We start from the raw sequence: 20470 nt of genomic DNA, 5'->3' as shown, positions 1-20470 counted from the left end.
TAATCCTTCCAAGCTGCAGTTTTCCCGTCTGTAAAATGGGATAATAGAGTTGTTCTGAGAACTAAATGAGATGGTGTATGCTAAATATTTGGGTTATATATAATGCTGAATGAACGTCAGTTACTACAATTATAATCAGCATTAAAATGTTTACATAGTATGAGTCTATACAGTGTTTTAAACTTGCTGTCTTTGTGTTTTTCTGTTCAAATTTGTTTGCAAACAAGTTGTTGTCATAGTAGCAGCTGGAATGCCTTGGAGTGCCCAGTTCAATGCCTTCCAAGAGCAGAGAGAGACCAGAAGGCCCATAGCAGCGGGACTCTTGAATATTTTACAGTAGACAAGCTATGTTATTTTCTGTCACGGCAGTGTATTGGGTGGGATGACCTTTATCAGCTGATGACAGTGATGTAGCAGAAGGGACAGTTTTCCACTTGACCTTTATACAATGTGCCAGCCTGTCTCCTAACACAAACTGGGTTACAATTGACAGGCTTGAGAGAACGCTAACCTGACAGAAGCTTATTGTTTGCAAGGAGATAGTCGCTGAGGCAGCCCGTTAGCTGTGGGATGCGGTGACTCGCCTGTCCCTGGGGGTGGCTTAGAATGCCTGCTGCCTGAGTCACTGCCAGAGCATCTTGTGTAATTAGCTCCTCTGGGAGTTTGTTTTTCACTGAGGTTTGTTCATAATGAATCTTTATTGCCGTGGACTTGATCCCTCTGTATTCTTGTGACTTTCTGTCTTTGTTAGCTCTCTTCCTCTCTTTGCCAAAACGTCACAGGATGTTGTCTCCCCACTGTTTCTGTAGCTTCATTTTTGCCTTTCTCTATACTTTATACTTCCCTTTAGTTTTCTACCATGGAGTGATTTCCCCAGGAGGGCTGGCCAGTGACCTTCGCACGTTTGCTCCGTCCCCAGACAGCGGTGGGGCAGGAGTGGCTCTGGGAAGCGGGAAGCCGTATGCTGAGGTTCAGCCTGGTGGGTTTGGTGGAGGGACATGCTGCTGAGCACCAGTCCACTTAGGTTGTCACCCTAGTTCTGGTACCAACTGCATGGATGACTGCAGGTGATCAACTTCATCGCTTTAGGAAACCCCTGGAAGGATGACATTTTTGTTTGGAGTGGAGGGCAACGGGTGGTCCCAATCATGAAAATTAAAAATGGAAAATGAGTGTGTCATTCTGGAACTTTTTCCAAAGCCAGAGCTGCTTGATGTGAGAAATCACGTCGTCATCTGCTAAATGGGGACAGTTGCATCTGCCCTGTCCCCCTCTCTGAACCCGTGTGGGAGACAAAGGCAATAATGGATACAGAAAGTGGGTTGATTGAAAGAACTTTGCCAAAATGTTGGCTGGACCTGTCTCTGGGGAGCCGTGGATAGTGGTCTCTAGAAATTAAAAAAAAAAAAAAAAAGAAAACAGAAAGAGAAAAAAGTTTTTAAGAGGGAAAAGAAAATATTAAAAACATGCTTTGGAAAGTTAGAAATCTGATAAAGCCCTCAGTACCACAGCTGGGGACTTAGCCTCATGTTTCAAGTAAGTGAATCTTGCTGAGATTAATATTTTATGCATATCTGTGGAATCAGAAATTCACCCACATCTTTGAAATAAGAGTCTCTATCAAAACAGTGGATGAAGATGTAAACCTTTTGTTGTTCTTAAAGACCTCATACAGTGAAATGCTCACTTACATCGTATGAAGTTGGGGCAGCAACAAACGCTTGGCAACTCGGGACTGGTACCTCCTTAACACTTCTGAATCTATATAGTTTCTTCAGAACGCAGAAAGGCTGTGATTTTCAAGCTGTGTTCTGAGGGGTCCCAGCGTTGCCTTGGGGGACCGTCCGGAGCACCAGAGTGCCTTGGCTTTCTCTGTTCTTAGGACTCCTCTGAGATTTCATCGCAAAAAGTGTTCCGCTGCTAAAAAAGCAAAGCAAAACAAAACAAAATGAGAGACCAAGAAGTAAACAAAAATAGTTGAAAAGCACCATGATAAGGACTTAAAGATGATGCCTCAGAAACTCTGAAACTTGGATGAGAGGAAGGAAGAGAGCCCTTCAACATCCAGGCTTCTTTCTCATATGTAACGGAAGCTTGACCTGTGAGTGTCCAAAGACACATAGGATGCTGGAAGGGCTCAGCCTGGAAGGACAATGGAACTTGAGTCTAACCTGGTCCTGACCAGTGAGGACAGGATTGGCGAGCGTGGTTTGCTATGAAACAAATCCTTCTAGCTACCCACATAGCGCGGGTGCGTCCGATGAGCTCATACAAGTGCGGCTTTCCAGCATAAACAGCAGGCGCTTCCAGCGCTGTTCGTCTCGGTCAGTGATGTTATTCTGTGTCCGTACCACTTAGAGGGATGTATTTTCTTTTTGGCAGTGGAACCAATTGCTTTGGATCCACCAGGGAGACCTCGACATCCTAAACCAAACTCCTATTAATGAAACTTCCAAAATTTAAATGAGACAAAACAAACAGATATACACAGAGCCAACCATTACTTCTGTAGACAAAAGGAAAAGAGGAGTTCGATGGAAGGATATGCTCATTCCAGATCAGGGAGGCATCCTGCCCCTCTTCTCTCTCTCTCTCTCTCTCTCTCTCTTTCTTTCAGGATAGCAGTTGTTTGGATACTGGCCATGGGCCTGAGAAAAGTCAACTGGGCCTTTCTTCCCACCCTAAGACTTTCCCCACTAATGTCCCAGTCCCCTATTATGGTGTGAAAAACCACTATTGTTCAACATCTGTCTGGATAATTGGATTTTTGTTTTGAATATTTTTCATCTTTATTGGAGTATCAGTGCTTTACAATGTTGTGTTAGTTTCTGCTGTACAACAAAGTGAATCAGCTATACGTATACATATAGCCCCATGTCCCTTCCCTCTTTAGCCTCCCTCCCACCCTCCCTATCCCACGCCTCTAGGTCGTCACAAAGCACCGAGCTGATCTCCCTGTGCTATGCGGCTGCTTCCCACTAGCTATCTACCTTACGTTTGGTAGTGTATATATGTCAATGCTACTCTCTCACTTTGTCCCAGCTTCCCCTTCCCGCCGTGTCCTCAAGTCCGTTCTCTACGTCTGTGTCTTTATTCCTGCCCTGCCACTAGGTTCATCAGTACCACTTTTTTAGATTCCATATATATGTGTTAGCATACGGTATTTGTTTTTCTCTTTCTGACTTACTTCATTCTGTATGACAGACTCTAGGTCCCTCCACCTCATTACAAATAACTCAGTTTTGTTCCTTTTTATGGCTAATATTCCATTGTATATATGTGCCACATCTTCTTTTTCCATTCATCTGTCGATGGACATTTAGGTTGCTTCCATGTCCTAGCTATCGTACACAGTGCTGCAATGAGCAGGACAATTAGATTTTTATAGGGAAAAAGTCCCACCCAAAAGTGAAAAGAAAAATATGCAGCGATTAATGTGAATTATGGGAACTTAGCTTTTGGGGCCTCCAGGGCCATAACTGAGCACTCCTCCCCCTGGTGGCAACATGTACTAATTGCAGGCAGAGCGCCTGGGCAGGAAGTCGCTTGCCTGCAGACTCAGGTCTGTAAGGTGATGACGGTCACCCCTCTCCTCCAGAAATGTTGCCATGAGGTCAGATGCACTGGCTATGGACTTACTCTTTTCATGGAACTTATTTCTGGTCCAGATGAAGTGGTAGTCCTTCCTTCTCACACTTCCATCAACGGTTAGATTTCTTATAACACAATGACCACATCAGACTTCTCTGACAGTCAGCCCATAGCAGACATTTTAAAATATGGGTCCTTTTCTGGTTTATAACTTATATAGTCTGCTCTGGAGACTTTTGTCTCATCGATCGGCTTATTACTCAGTGTTATCCTCAAACTCAGCCTTCCAGCCTCTGCCCCCTCCTCCCCTGCACATCAGCCTCTGCAGCCTCCAGGACCCACTGGGATGAGGAGGGCCCGGAACAGAGGTTCATCCTCTCCCACCCTTCCTCTTCACTCTTGGGGGTTGTGGAAGGGCTTCATACACTCACCTGAGGAACCTCACATGTTTGGTGGCAAGCGTGCTGCTGTCTGGACAATTCATTGCCCAGGTCAGTGAACTTCATGGTTTTTGGCAGTGACCTACAGGAAAAAATCCACCCTGACCGTATACATGCACAGACGAAAACACAGCCCACTCGACACGGCATTTGTTCTATTCTAGTTCAGGAGAAGTGAATGTTGGTCTCCATCCTTTAAATTGATATTACCACCCACTAACGGGCTGGGCCGGCATTTCGTAAAGCACAGTTCTGTTCCTCAGATGACTGAATACTCAGCTGCCACATGCCCTGCCTGGGGCTGGGGCAGTGATGCTCCTCTGGGCTGTCTCTGGGGACACCAGGGGCCCCTGCCTGCTTGCCTGGGTCTTCGGGAAGCCTGGAAATCCCTGGCTCTTCAGGAAACAGCAGGGCTCCAGGAGAGACTTTTGCCATTTCCCCCACTCTGCTTTCTCCCCGAGGACTTCTTACCATGTGTGAAGGTAGCACCAGAGTGGCCTGCGGGTTCTGAACTTGGCAAACATTTAGCCCCAAGTGAGATGCAGCTACCCTTCTTTCAGACACCCCCCAGCTTCAAGGTGGCTTTTCTGAGGTCCTTGACCTCGGGGAGAGAAACAGTGTGCAGTAACCCCTGCCCTGCAGGACTGTGCAGTGCTGTGGGCTCTGTTTCTACCCCGTCCTCCCAAACAGCCTCTTCTCCTTGCTTCTCCTCTTTGGCTCCTGTGTGTAGACACAGGGCAGACGTGTCCTGGAACTCTTTCTCCGCGGTCTGTGGGCGGAGAGCTGGCTCCAGAGTCTGGCCTTATGGATGGGCCGCCTCGTTACCTTCTGTTCTGAACTGTGGCCCGTGTCCACTGTAATCCCGACATTCCTCTGAACGATTCCACCTCTCCCTAGGAGGGAAAGGTTCGCGATGGTTATTTTGCCGTCTTGAGTCTCACTCTGTCCGGTGAGGCTAGTCATCCAGGTGACCCTGAGGACCAAGTGCCCAGCACCGCTTTGTTCTTACAAACAGCATGCCACTGCCGTTTGACCAGGTACGTGCTTTTCTCTACAGGCTTGGGTTCCTGTCCACTCCTGTTCTTTATTGTCCCCTTCACCATGAACGGGCTCTCCATTGCCTGTGGGGTCCCTGTCTGTTTCTAGAAGCAGTGAGCTGGGTCCCTAATGGCCTGTTTTCGCTCCAGGCCCTCTACCCAAGTTGTTGCCAGTCTTTTTTTTTTTTTTTTTTTTGCGGCACGCGGGCCTCTCACTGCTGTGGCCTTTCCCGTTGCGGAGCACAGGCTCCGGACGCGCAGGCTCAGCGGCCATGGCTCACGGGCCCAGCCGCTCCACGTGGGATCTTCCCGGACCGGGGCATGAACCTGTGTCCCCTGCATCGGCAGGCGGACTCTCAACCACTGCGCCACCAGGGAAGCCGCTTGCTGTAATTTTATCTGGCAAACCTATGGATGTTTCTGTGAGTTCCTAGTCTATCAGTGTGTCATGATGTTCCTCCAGGGGCTTCTTGACGTCTGGGTGGCTCAGAACCATTGGTACCCTAGAAGCTAAAGCTTGTGCTGCCTACGTGTGTGAACGGAGGATGGGCAGGGAGCCAGGAAGCTAATGTACGGTTTACGTTACGCTAAAGGATGCACACAGCAAGACCTGGCATAAACTCCTCCATAGCTGACAGCCCTCCAGGTGCTGGGCCACACGGAATGTATGCTGCATTCTAAAGCGATGTCATTTGAGTTGAATTAAATCTGAATCAACAAGTTGGGCCATCACAGCAGTTCTCCGAATCATTTTTACTTTTTGTAATAACTCTGCCACTTGTATTTTTCAAAACCATTCACAGGTGTTTTTTCCTTGCCATTTCACAGTAAGCCGGTGGCACAAGTTGATTAATATGATTCTTCAGATATCCGCAGATGAGGAACTGTGTCTTAGAGAAATTAAATGATCCCAGGATTACAAAGTTGGGCCCAGTGGATCTGGGACTAAAACCTGGGGCTTCTGATCCTTAAGCAAAGAAATCATTAAACATGTTTGATTTTCTTCTCATACTAGAGGCTCTTATACACAGAGAGAGGAATCACACCACTCCCCTTTAAACTGTTTACCTGATCATTTTATACATCCTTAGATACTATCTTTAGGGTAACCTACAATCTGTGACGTTTATCTTTAAGATTCTAGTTTTCAGGAATTGAAAGCCAAGGTTTGTCCTGAGACTGTGCACATAGCCTTCCCCACTCACTCCATAAATATTGACTAAGTCCATAAATATTGACTGTGGTAGGTGGCGGGAGACAGCCATCAACAAGGCGACATCATCTTCCGCCTTCAGGAGCTCGGTCCTCCTGCCCCGGGTCCGCACCGGCCGGGAGTCCCCCTCTGGGTCCAGGAGTTGGACTTCTTTATCAAGTAAGGGTCACTGATCCGCCAACCACTCTTATTTTTGTAGCTCAGGGGTTTGGAAGCTCTGCCCTTGGAGTTATACTTAAGTATTGAAGGGCCTAACGGCCGGGGACCGTGACCTCCTGCCACCTGGGACCATGTGGGGATTTTTAGTTCGTTCCACAAAGGATTCAAGGTGTTTCTTGTATCTGCTTTTTGTTACTATCGCCTTCCTGCTCCGGGAGAATGTTCTTACCAACTCCAGTTTTATTTCTAAAATCTTCAAGGTGCCTAAGGACTCCAGGAAGATGCTTCTAAAACTAGAGAGCCTTCTGCGTCCTATAGCTTCTCCTTACCCTTTATAGAGGCATTGCTTGAAACCAGTACGTTTGCAGGTTCACAGCACGCTGAAACGGTTGCTCTTCGTTAGTAATTCTGGTCGCTGGCTGCTGGTTTGTGATTTCTCTCCATTAGCGTCGCCTTTGAATTGAAGGTCACGGTTTTATTTGTTGGAATATGCCATTTTGCCTCGATCCCTTTATGCCACTCAAAGAATTTAAGCTGTTCGTGTTGCCATGTCATTAGCCAGAGATCAATTGAGTAGAATCCTCTGGGCACCGAGCACACTGGTGTGCTCCATTTGTCCACTGTCGAAAGGGACAGACACATCAATGTGATTTGCATTATAGTTTTAAAACAATGACAGCGGTTGGTCAACAGTGCACTCCTAATATCCCGAATTCCATTAGAGATGACTATGTTTCAAAGATGTTCTACAAGAGAACAATTAAGTCTGAAAAGATTACAGGTTGCAGCGATTACTATGAAAAGGGTTGGGGGAGCCTGTGGTTTTTGAGTGGTGACAAGCAGATGTGTCCAGCTAATTTTGTCTGAAAATACCAGCAGAGCAAATTACTCATGAGAAATCTGCTCATAGGAACTAATTGAACGCCATGTCCAGTTTGATAGTGAAAGTGGAGTGTAGCCCAAACCAGTGGACAGAGAGAATGAACAGGCATTTGAACTTTTTACATTTGTATGATTTCTAAAAATAACCTCGGTGCCAGTAGAAGGTTCGGAGGACTGAGAGGCGTGTCAACTATGAAATGGTCCCAGACCCTTTAACAGAGGTGGAGAAAGATAAAGGAGCCCGTGAAGGAGAGGCTCAAAATTGGCCGCTTGGATTTGCAGTAGTGTCATCCTATAGGAGGCCCAGGAGTCAATGGCCGAATCCTTAAGTTGCGCTGTTGCTTTCCAGAAATGTCCCACAGCCTTGTTGGTGTGGTCAGTCTGCTGTAAAGCATTGCTCTTTTCATACCAATAAACTTCAATATTCAGGACACAGAGGTGTTCCATTTATCAGCCGTGCACCTAGATTGCTGAGTGAGTTAGTAATTGCCGCAGTGATTGAGCCATTTGGGTAATGGCTGATCATATATCTAAATTCAATTAAAATTAAGAACATGGCATAAAAATTGTTTCGTGGAGGACGATCTGCCGTTACATTTTAAACAAGGGTTTCTCTTTCACAGTTTACACATTTTTAAATGGCTGAAAAAAAAAATCACACCCAGCTGTGTTTACTTCATAATTCATGCTAGTTGACTCCAGGTAGGAACTCTGCTTGCCGTTGCCTGAATGAACCAGCTGATAATTGCCTTTTATTTCTAAAAATGGAATTTTTTAATCTATCAAAATTCATTTTTATTAGTTAATTAATTAATTAATTGAAGTATAGTTGGTTTACAATGTTGTGTCAGTTTCAGGTGCACAGGAAAGTGATTCAGTTATATATGTGTGTGTGTGTGTGTGTATATAAAATATTCTTTTCCAGATTCTTTTCCCTTATAGGTTATTACAAAGTATTGCGTATAGTTCCCTGTGATATACCATAGGTCCTTGTTAAGGAACATATTTTAAATGTAAAAACATAAAAAGGTTTAAAGTAATACCATGAAAAGAGAGATATCATCCTAATGCTAGTCCAAACAAAGCTGGACTGGCTTCTTTTAGGCAGCATATAACTGAGTCTTGGTTTTCTACCCAATCTGACTATCTCTACCTTTTAACTGGGGTGTTTAGATGATTTTATATAAAAGTGGAATTTTAAGCAATACATGATCATAGTAAAAACATCTGGAAAGTTCAGAAATATAAATAAAAAATCACCTTTATTTGAGATAGCCACTGTTAATATTTTGGGGTGTGTGTTTTTTAAAATTAATTAATTATTTTATTTTTGGCCATGTTGGGTCTCCGTTGCTGCGCACGGGCTCTCTCTAGTTGCGGTGATGGGGGGCTACTCTTCACTGCGGTGCGCGGGCTTCTCATTGCTGTGGCTTCTCATGTTGTGGAGAACGGGCTCCAGGCATGTGGGCTTCAGTGGTTGTGGCACACGGGCTCAGTAGTTGCGGCTCGCGGGCTCTAGAGCGCAGGCTCAGTAGTTGTGGCGCATGGGCTTGGTTGCTCTGCGGCATGTGGGATCTTCCCGGACCAGGGCTTGAACCTGTGTCCCTTGCACTGGCAGGTGGATTCTTAACCACTGTGCCACCAGGGAAGCCCTGGGGTGTGTTCCTTTGAACTTTTTTCATTGTGCTGCTAAGTGGCTTTTCCTCCCTTGTCCTCTTTTGGGTTCTCTGCTTTGCAGCTATTTGGAAATGAATGTTCCTCCATCTTGTAAGTGCTTTCAACTCATGTCTCCCAGTAAACAGCTGGAGAGCTGGATGGGTCTCTCTTCCTAATGTATTCAGTAGAACGAGGCAGTGGCGGCAGGGCTGGTGGTGATGGTGGGAGTGGAAGTGGTGACAACAGTGGTGTCGGAAGCGGTTGGACTGCTGGGGGGCCCCTTCCGTGGCTCTTAGAAATACACGGACAACTGAGCTGCCAGTGGAAATTCAGCCTCCGCAGATTCTGAACGATGAGCACAGAGCACACAGATGCAGTGATCCAGTTTTCCACGGCATCTGTGAAAACATACTTTAGAGACGATTTTTAGGGTTCCGAAAATCTGAGGCTTTTATAAAAAGTAACCAAAATTCAGTTGGTCGGTTACTTCCCTAAGACATTTGGTGATTGACATTTGGTGAAAGAAACATCTTCTTATGAATTTAGTTTTAAGAGTTGAGGCGAAGAGTATTTTGGAGGGACCCGTCACCATGCCTTCCTGTGAAAAGCTCACGATCCTGAGGAATTCTGGGTGTTTTCTGATGTGTCTGGATACTGCTACTTGAAGCAAGCCAAGTGACAGCATTTGTGTGTACACCCTTCACACACTCACACACACACACGCTCACACACAGTGCTTGCTAGTCTTATGACACACCTAAGACCTGGGGAGGAACCTGGACGTGTCATTACTTTTGTTATTTTGATCACTCACAATTCATTTTGCTGGTAGAGCCTTACTGAGGAAGAACAGATGCTTCAAACCCGATATTCTGTGGAAATACTTCAGAGTGAATCAACACACATGTACTAGGAACAAGGTGACAGGCTAACTGCTGAGTGGGCAAGTACATGGTTAAATTATTGCTTGTCTCCCGAAATTTTTGTATCTCCCCCAAATGTTTGTTTTTCCTTTTATGCCACAACCACAGTGATTTCTTAGTCTTCTTTCCACACATCGGTGAGCTTAAAATATAACATTTCTGGCAGTCCTCTTTGGGATACACTGAAAAGCTCTGTGACCCAGGCAGACCAAGCTTACCCTAAGCAGTTTAGCATTAAGAATTTGAGGAAATCAAATCTCCGTTTTTAATGCAGAAATCAAAGAGCAGTATAAGTAACCAGTAGGCTTTAAAAAAATGGAATACTTTTCTAAATACTAAACAGCTCAAGATTTTACAGCTGATTTGATAAGCAGTGAAATTGAGAAAAAAATCACCTACAATCGCACGAATGATTGCCAAAACTCTTAGTTCCTCCTGGGTTTTTTTTTTTCTTTCTTTCTTTTTTAAAAATCTATTTTGGATTTTTTTTTACATCTTTATTGGAGTATAATTGCTTTACAGTGGTGTGTTAGTTTCTGCTTTATAACAAAGTGAATCAGTTATACATATACATATATCCCCATATCTCCTCCCTCTTGCGTCTCCCTCCCTCCCACCCTCCGTAACCCACCCCTCTAGGTGGTCACAAAGCACCGAGCTGATCTCCCTGTGCTATGCGGCTGCTTCCCACTAGCTATAAAACCATATTTATATCTTACAGTACAGATCCTATGTGCATATAATTTTGTATCCTGTTTTTCTCTTGTAAATTAAAATATTCCCTCACAGTTTTTCTAATTGTTTTTGACTTGCTACATACCATTCCCCTAGAATTGGATCTGAGGCTGTTTCACTATTGCCAGTTTGTTTGTTTTGGCTTCGGACTGCTTTCTGTGAGAAAGGTGGGTCAGGTGAAAGATGAGTTGATCGTTTGCATGTGCCTGACGCATCCGGGTATGTATTTCAGGTTATGGTGTACACCGTAGGATGGGATCGTCCCTGTAGAACACAGTGTGAAGCACACAGATTTTGGAGTCAGACAGACCTTGGCTTTATTTCTGAATCCACATAGCGGTGCGACTAACCCAGAAAAATCTCTTAAACTTTCCATGAGCCTCAGTGTTTCAATCTGCAAAGTGGGAACAACCGTGTTTCCCTCACGAGGTCATTGTGAGGATAACGTGATTGCTAGATAGCAAGGTAGAATGGTGGTTATTTTTCTGCGTCTGCAGTGCTCTTCATACAAATGTAGACATGCATTTATGTATTCAACCTTTACCCAGTACCTATTGTGTGCCTAGCGCTGAACTGGATATTGGCAGAGGTGACTGAGGCTCGGCCCTGCCCAGTGGATCCCAGTCTCCAGGGCGCCAGACAGATGAATAGACAGACAGCATCCCTGTGTGATGGGGAAACTATAGGAGCAGGCATGGCTTCAGGCGTGGCTCCTGGGAAGTATAATAGAAAAACCCCAGGGATTGGCACCAGAAGAGTCAAGGTTCAGATTCTGACTTTGCTCCTTACTCATCCTGAGGCCTTGGGCACATTACTTAAATTCTCTGCATTTTAGGTTCTGCATTCGTATTCCTGCTCTACAAGTTTCTGTGAAGCTCAGAAATAATGTATATATGGTGCCAGACGTGTAATAGTTGCTCAGAAATGATGATTATGCCTGAAGGCTTTAGTGCCCCAATAGTGGCTGATTTTTATGATAATGAGTCCAGCAAATTCCAACACGCTGAAATGTCAGAGGCTGGCTTGGATTAGTGTGAAATACATTATATCACAGTCTTTTTCTTCCTATTAAATGTATTTATTTTATCTTTGGCTGCGTTAGGTCTCTGTTGCTGTGTGTGGGCTTTTCTCCAGTTGTGTCAGTTGGGGGCTACTCTTTGTTGCAGCGTGAGGGCTTCTCATTGCGGTGGCTTTTCTCGTTGCGAAGCACGGGCTCTAGGTGCGCGGGCTTCAGTAGTTGTGGCACATGGGCTTCGTTGCTCCGCGGCCTGTGGGATCTTCCCAGACCAGGGCTCGAACCCGTGTCCCCTGCATTGGCAGGCGGATCCTTAACCACTGCGCCACCAGGGAAGCCCTTTCATCACCGTCTTGTTCTTTGTAAACTGGTCATCTCGCACGATGTGTATGGTGATGTGGAATTGTTACAATATTCTGCTCTCAGTGAATAGCATTTCTTATGTACAAACCAAGGGAAAATGACTTAGGAAGACATTGATTGCTTCTTAACTTTAAAGGGCCTCCTTAGCATGTAGAATGGCTGCACAGCGAAGAAAATGGTTTACACCATATATTGTCATCCCACAGACAGAACAAGGCGGTAGGAATTGAATCTGTTTAGCAGGATGCTCTGTAAATGCCTATTTGCTTATTTATGCATAGACGTAGAAAGTGCTTTTCTTTCATTCTGTTTCCATACTGTCGCCCAAGGAACAGGCACTTAGGACTGAGGTGCCGGTGAATAACAGATGAGCACTGCCCCTAAATTAAACATTAATAAGTATATAACAGATGAGCACTGCCCCTAAATTAAACATTAATAAGTACGCTGTAGCAGCATCAAAAAACGCATTTGCTTGATCCAAAATGGAATGAGAGGTTGGTTAGCATTTTCTTTGCTGAGGTCCTACAAATGAAGCGTGTTAGAATCATAAAGTAAACTTGCAGTGTCATTAAGAACATATTATTCAATGCATCGTTTTGCTTAGCGCTTGGTAACGTCTTTCATGGTTAACTTTGTTTTTACTGTTCAGCGTTGTTTATAAATGGGACCCAAATTCTAAATTGTTGGTGTTCTATCAGTCAGACGGTTAGTCAACCCCATTTATTCAGCACCTGCCATGTGCAGCATTCTCTGCAATTCTGGCTTTCGATGTTGAGCTACAAACTGAAATCAGATGAACAGTGTCTGCAGAAATCTTGCAGACGTTTACAAGAAAGAAAAGCCAGAGACAGTGAAGTTATGTTTCCTCCAACCACTGGCCAAATAGAGAGCAGGATGGGAGAGATTTTCTTAGAGAAACAGCAGGATTCACACAAATGACGTGAAGTCACAAATACAGCATTTAGTTGTGCGAAATGGGATAGCCACTGGGAGGATGGAGTGGGTGATAAGTTAGAAATTAGAGACAGTGGTAAGCTATAAAGTCGGTGATGACCATCCTAGTGCACTTTTTCTTTTTTTGAAAATTTTATACTAGAGTATAGTTGATTTACAATGTTGTGTTAGTTTCAGGTGTACGGCAAAGTGATTCATTTATACGTATTTACATATCTATTCTTTTTCAGATTCTTTTCCCATGTAGGTTATTACAGAATATTGAGTAGAGTTCCCTGTGCTCTACAGTAGGTCCTTGTTGATTATCTACTTTATACATAGTTGTGTGTATATGTTAATCTCAGACTCCTAATTTATCCCTCCCTACCACGTTTCCACTTTGGTGACCATAAGTTAGTTCTTGAAGTCCCTGAGTCTGCTTCTGTCTTGTAAGTAAGTTCATTTGTGTCATTTTTAAAAAGATTCCACATGTAAGTGATATCATAGGGTATTTGTCTTTCTGTTTCTGACTTACTTCACTTAGTATGATAATCTGTAGGCCCATCCATGTTGCTGCAGATGGCATCATTTCATTCTTTTTTATGGCTGAGTAATGTCGCATTGTATATATGTACCACATCTTCTTTTATCCATTCTTCTGTCGATGGACATTTAGGTTGCTTCCATGTCTTGGCTATGGTAAATAGCGCTGCAGTGAACACTGAGGTGCATGTATCTTTTCGAATTATGGTTTCCTCTGGATATATGCCCAGGAGTGGGATTGCTGGGTCGTATGGTAGTTCTATTTGTAGTTTTTTAAGGAACCTCCATACTGTTCTCCATAGTGGCTGTATCAATTTACATTCCCACCAGCAGTGCAAGAGGGTTCCCTTTTCTCCACACCCTCTCCAGCATTTATTGTTTGTAGACTTTTCCATGATGGCCATTCTGACTGGTGTGGAGTGATCTAGTGCACTTTTAAAAATCATAAAATAGAAATAACTTAAGATATCCACACTTCCGCAGATGAATGACAGCACGGAACATACCTAATCACAGCTGTTTCCTGGGGTAATTCATATTTTCCTTTGCCATTCATTGTGAGTGCGATCTGTAGCGGTCGCCTTCCCATCTGCAGTGTTTGCTTTTGCTGGATCAGCTTGTGTTCTCTGCGGACTTTTCACCTGGCGGTGGGCGGGTGCAGTTTACAATGTGGTGGCCAGCAGAGGGAGCCCAGCCTGGGTTTCTGGCTTCCTTGTGGACACTTGAAGGCCAGGACTTGCTGGTACCACTAATAATAGCCACTCCTTTTGGACGCGTGCTGGGTGCCAGGCGTGGTGCTAAATGCTTTGTGTGTATTATCTCATTTAATCCTCCGAAGATCTTATGATGTGCAGACTATTATTAGGCCTGTTTCTGCAGATTAGGAAATTGAAGCTTAGAAAGGTTAAGTCACTTGAAGGTCAGACGGCTAGAAATGTCAGAGTTGAGGTGCAAACTCAGTTTTCTCCTAATCCCTACGTAACAGTATCTTAACACATCTTTACTACTGCTTCAGGACTGCATCAGTATGTTATTTTAAAGCATACAAGGTAAGAACTTGATCGCTTTTCACTGAAGTTTTGATTTTATACAGCAAGAAATAACTGAATACTAAAGTAAATAAATTAATAAAAATGTAAAAATTAATTAAAATAAAATATTTTAAAAGTACGAAGCTTGGTGTTAGAGAACGGGGCTGGTACCTTTCGGCGTTATCCTAGCAGACCTGTCAGGCCAGACGCCACCGTGTGTTGTAAGTGTAGCATCTGAATTAGCTCCGCTGTCTCTTTGAAGCAGGTGGCACAGACGGAGAGCCCTGGCAGTAGCTGTCACTTGGTCTTGAACAGGAAGTAGACGACCCTTTCTGGTATTGCTAGAATGAATCCTTGGCAAATTCTCTGAGCAAGTTTCTGGCTACTGGTCACAAGGCATACGGCAAATTGACGGGGAGGTCTTGCAGTTGGCATCCCCAGAGACTCAGGGTTGCTGCACACGACACCTGAGCCCGCTTCCCCTCCACCCAAGCTGCAGCAGGTCTCTGGTCAGCTGTAGCATGACAGTTTGAACATCACTTCTGTGGCTTCAGTAATTGTGACTGGTTCTCTGCTGATGGACAGTTTCTAAGGAAACATTCTCAAAAATCAACATTTGGGCACTGATAGTTTTCTTTTTTTTTTTTTCGGTACGCGGGCCTCTCACTGCTGCGGCCTCTCCCGTTGTGGAGCACAGGCTCCGGATGCGCAGGCTCAGCGGCCATGGCTCACGGGCCCAGCCGCTCCGCGGCATGTGGGATCCTCCCGGACCGGGGCACGAACCCGTGTCCCCTGCATCGGCAGGCGGACTCTCAACCACTGCGCCACCAGGGGAGCCCCATGAGCACTGATACTTTTCAACCGGTTATACAGACTCATCAAAATTAGCAGGTTTTCTCCCAAATAGCCATCATGGTTTTAAAAATAATTAGTATGATGTATCCTCCTATGTGATGGTCATAATTATGATCACCATATAAATACATAGACTGTAACCTCCGACAGCTAGAAGAATGAAAGCTAGCGGGGCTGTGTTTTCAATAAAAAGATGGAAGATTCTTAAAAGCGTGAACCAAGAGATGAAAGTGCTGACCTAGAAACAGGTGACCTTTGTATTATGTCATTGAGGTGACCGTTGGCTGGGGTTGGAGCCCAGGGACACTGGGTTGTCTATTTTGAGTTTTATGGTTCTTTATTCCCCTCTCATCATTTTTGTTTTCCAGCTGAGATGATCCAACAAAGATTAGAAGCCCTGGAGAAAGAGAGAAGCAGCCTGCACTTTCAGCTCCCTTCACAGCAGCCGGCCGTCAGTGGCCTCCTGGGCCACCTGAGGGCACAGGCCCAGGCCACCCTGCACCGGGCGGCCCAGAGGTACGTGCTCTCCCCTGGGGGCCCTCTTCCCTCTCGCCGCTCCTGAGTGGCGAAGAGCCCGGGAGACCCTTCGCTGCGTTTTCCCGGGAAGCACCCTTCTGCCAGTTGGACAGGTGGGGGCTCCTTCCAGAGGCAGGGACTGGGGTGGGTCACACGTCCTAAGAAGCCCTTCTGCTAAGTGCCAGCAGGGCCCGTCGACAAGCACAGGCGCGGCTGGGTGCTAAGCTCCCCCGGGAAGCCCACCCGCTGAGAAGGTGGAGGTGGATTTCCTCTTGCCGAGGGCAGCTGGGTCTCCTGTCATCCTGTAAGATCCACCCATGGTCCCCTCTGACCGAGGGATGAAAACACATCCTCCTCCTGACTCTTCCTCCGGAGCATCTTCTGCTCTTTCGGCTACCCAAGGGTCTCCCAGGACCGGGACTAGGTGGAGGCCAGAAGCTACTTCTAATTCGGTGGCTCTCAATCCTGGCTGCACGTTTGAATCACCTGGAGAGTTTTTCAACGTCCAGCTTCTTCCCCAGACCAGCTAAGTCAGGCTGTCTGGCGCCGGGTCCCAGGTGCTGGCCTGTTGGAAAAGTCTGTGAACCATTGTTCTCCTCTGTCTGCTGGTGACCTCTCTCCTTGGGTAAAGGCCTGAGGCGGAAGCGGTAGTGATGAATGCGATTAGGCTAATCAGAGCGCGGGTCTGCTTCTGCTTGGGTGTAAACACGGCCACAGCAATTACACTGCACTTCCAACTTCTAGTTGGCTCTGACAATCACAGGCCTGTCTGGCCCAGTCCTCATTTTACATTCGGTTGATCTTGGCAGCTCCGTAGAACCTGTCTTGACAGCGAGGCTGGTGGTTTTCTCACGTGCCTGTCCTGCAGTTTTGCAGGAATCACGTCGCAGAGTGCCTGGCGCCTGGTAGGTGCTTCCTTACAAGTGTTGGTTGAGTGAACTTTTACATGATTCTCTTGAAGAACAGGTGAATCTCGCATCCCATTTCTATTCTTTTTTCATCTGACATTGAAGTATCACCTTGTTTCCTGTCCCCTTCTCACACAGGCCCTTCCCAGCTTGACGTTCTACTTAATTCTTTCTTTCTTTCTTTCTTTCTTTTTTTTTTTTTGCGGTAAGCGGGCCTCTCACCGTTGTGGCCTCTCCCGTTGCGGAGCACAGGCTCCGGACGCGCAGGCTCAGCAGCCATGGCTCACGGGCCCAGCTGCTCCGCGGCACGTGGGATCTTCCCGGACCGGGGCACGAACCCGTGTCCCCTGCATCGGCAGGCTGACTCTCAACCACCGCGCCACCAGGGAAGCCCTCTTTCTTTCTTTTGATCTTTGGGGGTGTTTCTGGTCCTCCACCCCAGTCTCAGGCCGTTTTTAGCATCTGCCAGTGTATTGTGTTTCTATTAATTTAACAAACACTTGCGTAACACTCTTACTTGCATAAGAATTACTGAGTGCTTTAAGAAGTAACTCATTTTTAAAAAATTTTCATTGTGATAAAATATACATAACATAAAATTTACTATTTCAACCATTTGTAAGTGTACAGTTCAGTGGCGTTAAGTACATTCACATTGTTGTGCAGCCGTCACCACCAGCCATCTCCAGAACTTTGTCATCTTCCAAAAATGAAACTGTCCCCATTAAACACTAACTCCCTACTCTCCTACATTGACGGTGGGAATATAAATTGGTGCGGCCACTATGGAAAACAGTATGGAGGTTCCTTAAAAAACTGAAAATAGAGCAATGGTATGATCGTGCAATCCCACTCCTCGGCAAGTATCCAGAGAAAACTCTAATTCAATAAGATACATGCCCCTCTGTGTTCATAGAAGCACTAGTTACAATAGCCAAGACATGGAAGCAACCGAAGTGTCCATCGACAGATGAATGGATAAAGGAGATGTGGTACATATATGCAATGGAATACTACTCAGCCATAAAAAAGAATGAAATAATGCCATTTGCAGCAACATGGATGGACCTAGAGATTATCATACTAAGTGAAATAAGTCAGACAAAGGCAGAGAAAGACAAATACCATATGATAACACTTATATGTGGAGTCTGAAATATCATACAATTGATCTTATTTCCAAAACAGAAACAGACTCACAGACATAGAAAACAAACTTATGGTTACCAAAGGGGGAAATGGGGGGGAGAGGGATAAATTAGGAGTTTGGGATTAGCAGATACACACTACTCTATATAGAATAGCTAAACAGCAAGGTCCTACTGTATAGCACAGGGAACTGTATTCAGTATCTTGTAATAAGCTATGATGGAAAGAATATGAGGAAGAATATATATATATATATATTTATGTATCTGAATCACTTTGCTGTATACCAGAAACTAACACAGCATTGTAAATCAACTATACTTCAATTAAAAAAAACCCATTGGGCTTCCCTGGTGGCGCAGTGGTTGAGAGTCTGCCTGCCGATGCAGGGGATGCAGGTTCGTGCCCCGGTCCGGGAGGATCCCACATGCCGCGGAGCGGCTGGGCCCGTGAGCCATGGCCGCTGAGCCTGCGCGTCTGGAGCCTGCGCTCCGCAACGGGAGAGGCCACAACAGTGAGAGGCCCGCATACTGCAAAAACAAAAACAAAAACAAAACCCATTAACTTCCTTGTCCCCCCTTCCCAGCCCCTGGCAACCACCATTTCTACTTTCTGTCTCTATGAATTTGACTAGTCTGAGTACCTCACCTTAGTGGGATCATATGGTATTTGTCCATTTGTGACTAGCTTCTTTCACTGAGCCAAGGTTCATCTCTGTTGTGACGTGTCAGAATTTCCTTCCCTTTGAAGGCTGAATCACGTTCCGTTGTATTATGTACCACATTTTGCTTATCTGTTCTTCTTTTGATGAATAAGAAGTAATTCGCTGAATCCTCAAGACAGTTCCAGGGGGTTGCAGATTTTGTATACTGATATATGTATCTCTGTGGAGATTACCTCATCATCATCTGCTTCCCTATCTGTATTTAGAGATGAGGGAACGAGGCCCAGGAAGGCTTCAGGGACTTGTGCAGGCCTCCAGTGGGTGGGTACTGAGCCTGGGCACAAACCTCGCGTCTGGCTTGAGTCCCGGTTTGGAACTAGCTTCCCGCGCTCTCCCTCTGAGTCCAAGCTGGCCCCTGCTCTCCAATGATCATGTCTCTAGCTACACGTGTTGTGGTTGGAGAGCGATGCTTTGTTATGGTCTCAGCTGAGTGTCTCGTAGAACACGGTGAACTAAAATGAAGGCAATGTCCTGCTCTCTCACTCAGGTTACACCCCCTGCCCTTTCTCGTATTTGACTGTGACCCGTAAAGGTGGCATGTTCCCGTCGCTCTGCCGAATACGCTCCCCACAGAAGTATATCATTAATCATTTATGAAGCCCATGTAAACCCGTGGCGCACCTTGTTCCCCCTGCCTCCTTTCCTCACAGGAGTTACCTGGATACTGTTTTTAGTTCCCATTCACTTTTTGAGCCCACCGGGCTCTGATTTCTATCTCGGCCGCTACCAGAGTTGGTAATGATTTTCTAGTTGCTCAACTGAAAAGACATCTTAAAATGCTTCTTCCGTGCATTGTCACGGCACCGTCTAGAACTTCTGATCAATCGGGTTCATCCCTGAAACTCTCTCACCGTGGCCTTCTCAAATCACTCTTTCCTGCTCTTGCTGCCCTGCTGGCCATTCCTTTCCATCTCTGAAGAGCTCCTGTTTCTCTCCCAACCCCTTCATACTGATGCTCCCCTGTCTTCTCTTCTCCATCCTCTCCTCCCACTTTATATACTCTCTCTGGGGGATCTCAGATACTCCTGTGCTTCAGGTACCACTAATGGACTAATTTCCCTCAAATTTCTTTTTCTTTTTTTAAAATTATTTTGGCCACGCCATGCAGCATGTGGGATCTTAGTTCCCTGTCCAGGGATTGAACCCGGGCCCCCTGCACTGGCAGCGTGGAGTCTTAACCACTGGACCACCAGGGAAGTTCCTAATTTCCCTCAAATTTCTATCCCTACCCCTGGTCTCTCTCTAAAATTCCAGCCCACAACTCGGCTTTCTTTTGAACAACTCCCTGAGCTTTACTAAGTGTACTACCTTTTTACCTTAAAAATTTACTGTTGTTTTATTCTTGCCTTTACTAAATTGACTATCTTTTTTTTTTTTTTTTTTTTTTTTGCGGTACGCGGGCCTCTCACTGTCATGGCCTCTTCCATTGCGGAGCACAGGCTCCGGACACGCAGGCTCAGCGGCCATGGCTCACGGGCCCAGCCGCTACGCAGCACATGGGATCCTCCCGGACCAGGGCACAAACCCGTGTCCCCTGTATTGGCAGGTGGACTCTCAACCACTGCGACACCAGGGAAGCCCTAAATTGACTATCTTTTAAAACTATCTAGTTATTAAATTCACTCTCTTTGTCCCCGGTCAGTCCCTGCTCCTGCACCCCCAGTCTCAGTGACTTATGCCGCCATCTCCCCAGTGACCCAAGTAAGAACTCGGGTTCAGCCTTGGCTCCTCCCCTTAGGCCTTACTCCCCAGTCTAATTGGGGACCACGTCCTGTGGACTCCGCTGTCTTTTAC

At 45.7% G+C, this 20470-nt stretch overlaps 1 protein-coding gene across 4 annotated transcripts in view; it reads left to right on the top strand.

Annotated features, from left to right (window-relative positions):
- DISC1 (DISC1 scaffold protein) overlaps positions 1-20470 on the top strand; it is a 347388-nt gene that overhangs the window by 79963 nt on the left and 246955 nt on the right. For all 4 annotated transcript variants that reach the window (XM_067711093.1, XM_067711094.1, XM_067711096.1 and 1 more), the window contains exon 4: positions 15748-15895. In XM_067711093.1, coding sequence (XP_067567194.1) covers positions 15748-15895 — 148 coding nt within the window. The remainder of the gene's footprint in view (positions 1-15747; positions 15896-20470) is intronic.

The sequence above is a fragment of the Pseudorca crassidens genome, chromosome 16 (genome assembly GCF_039906515.1).
Source record: "Pseudorca crassidens isolate mPseCra1 chromosome 16, mPseCra1.hap1, whole genome shotgun sequence".
NCBI lineage: Eukaryota > Metazoa > Chordata > Mammalia > Artiodactyla > Delphinidae > Pseudorca > Pseudorca crassidens.
This window is presented reverse-complemented; position numbering and strand designations above follow the sequence as displayed.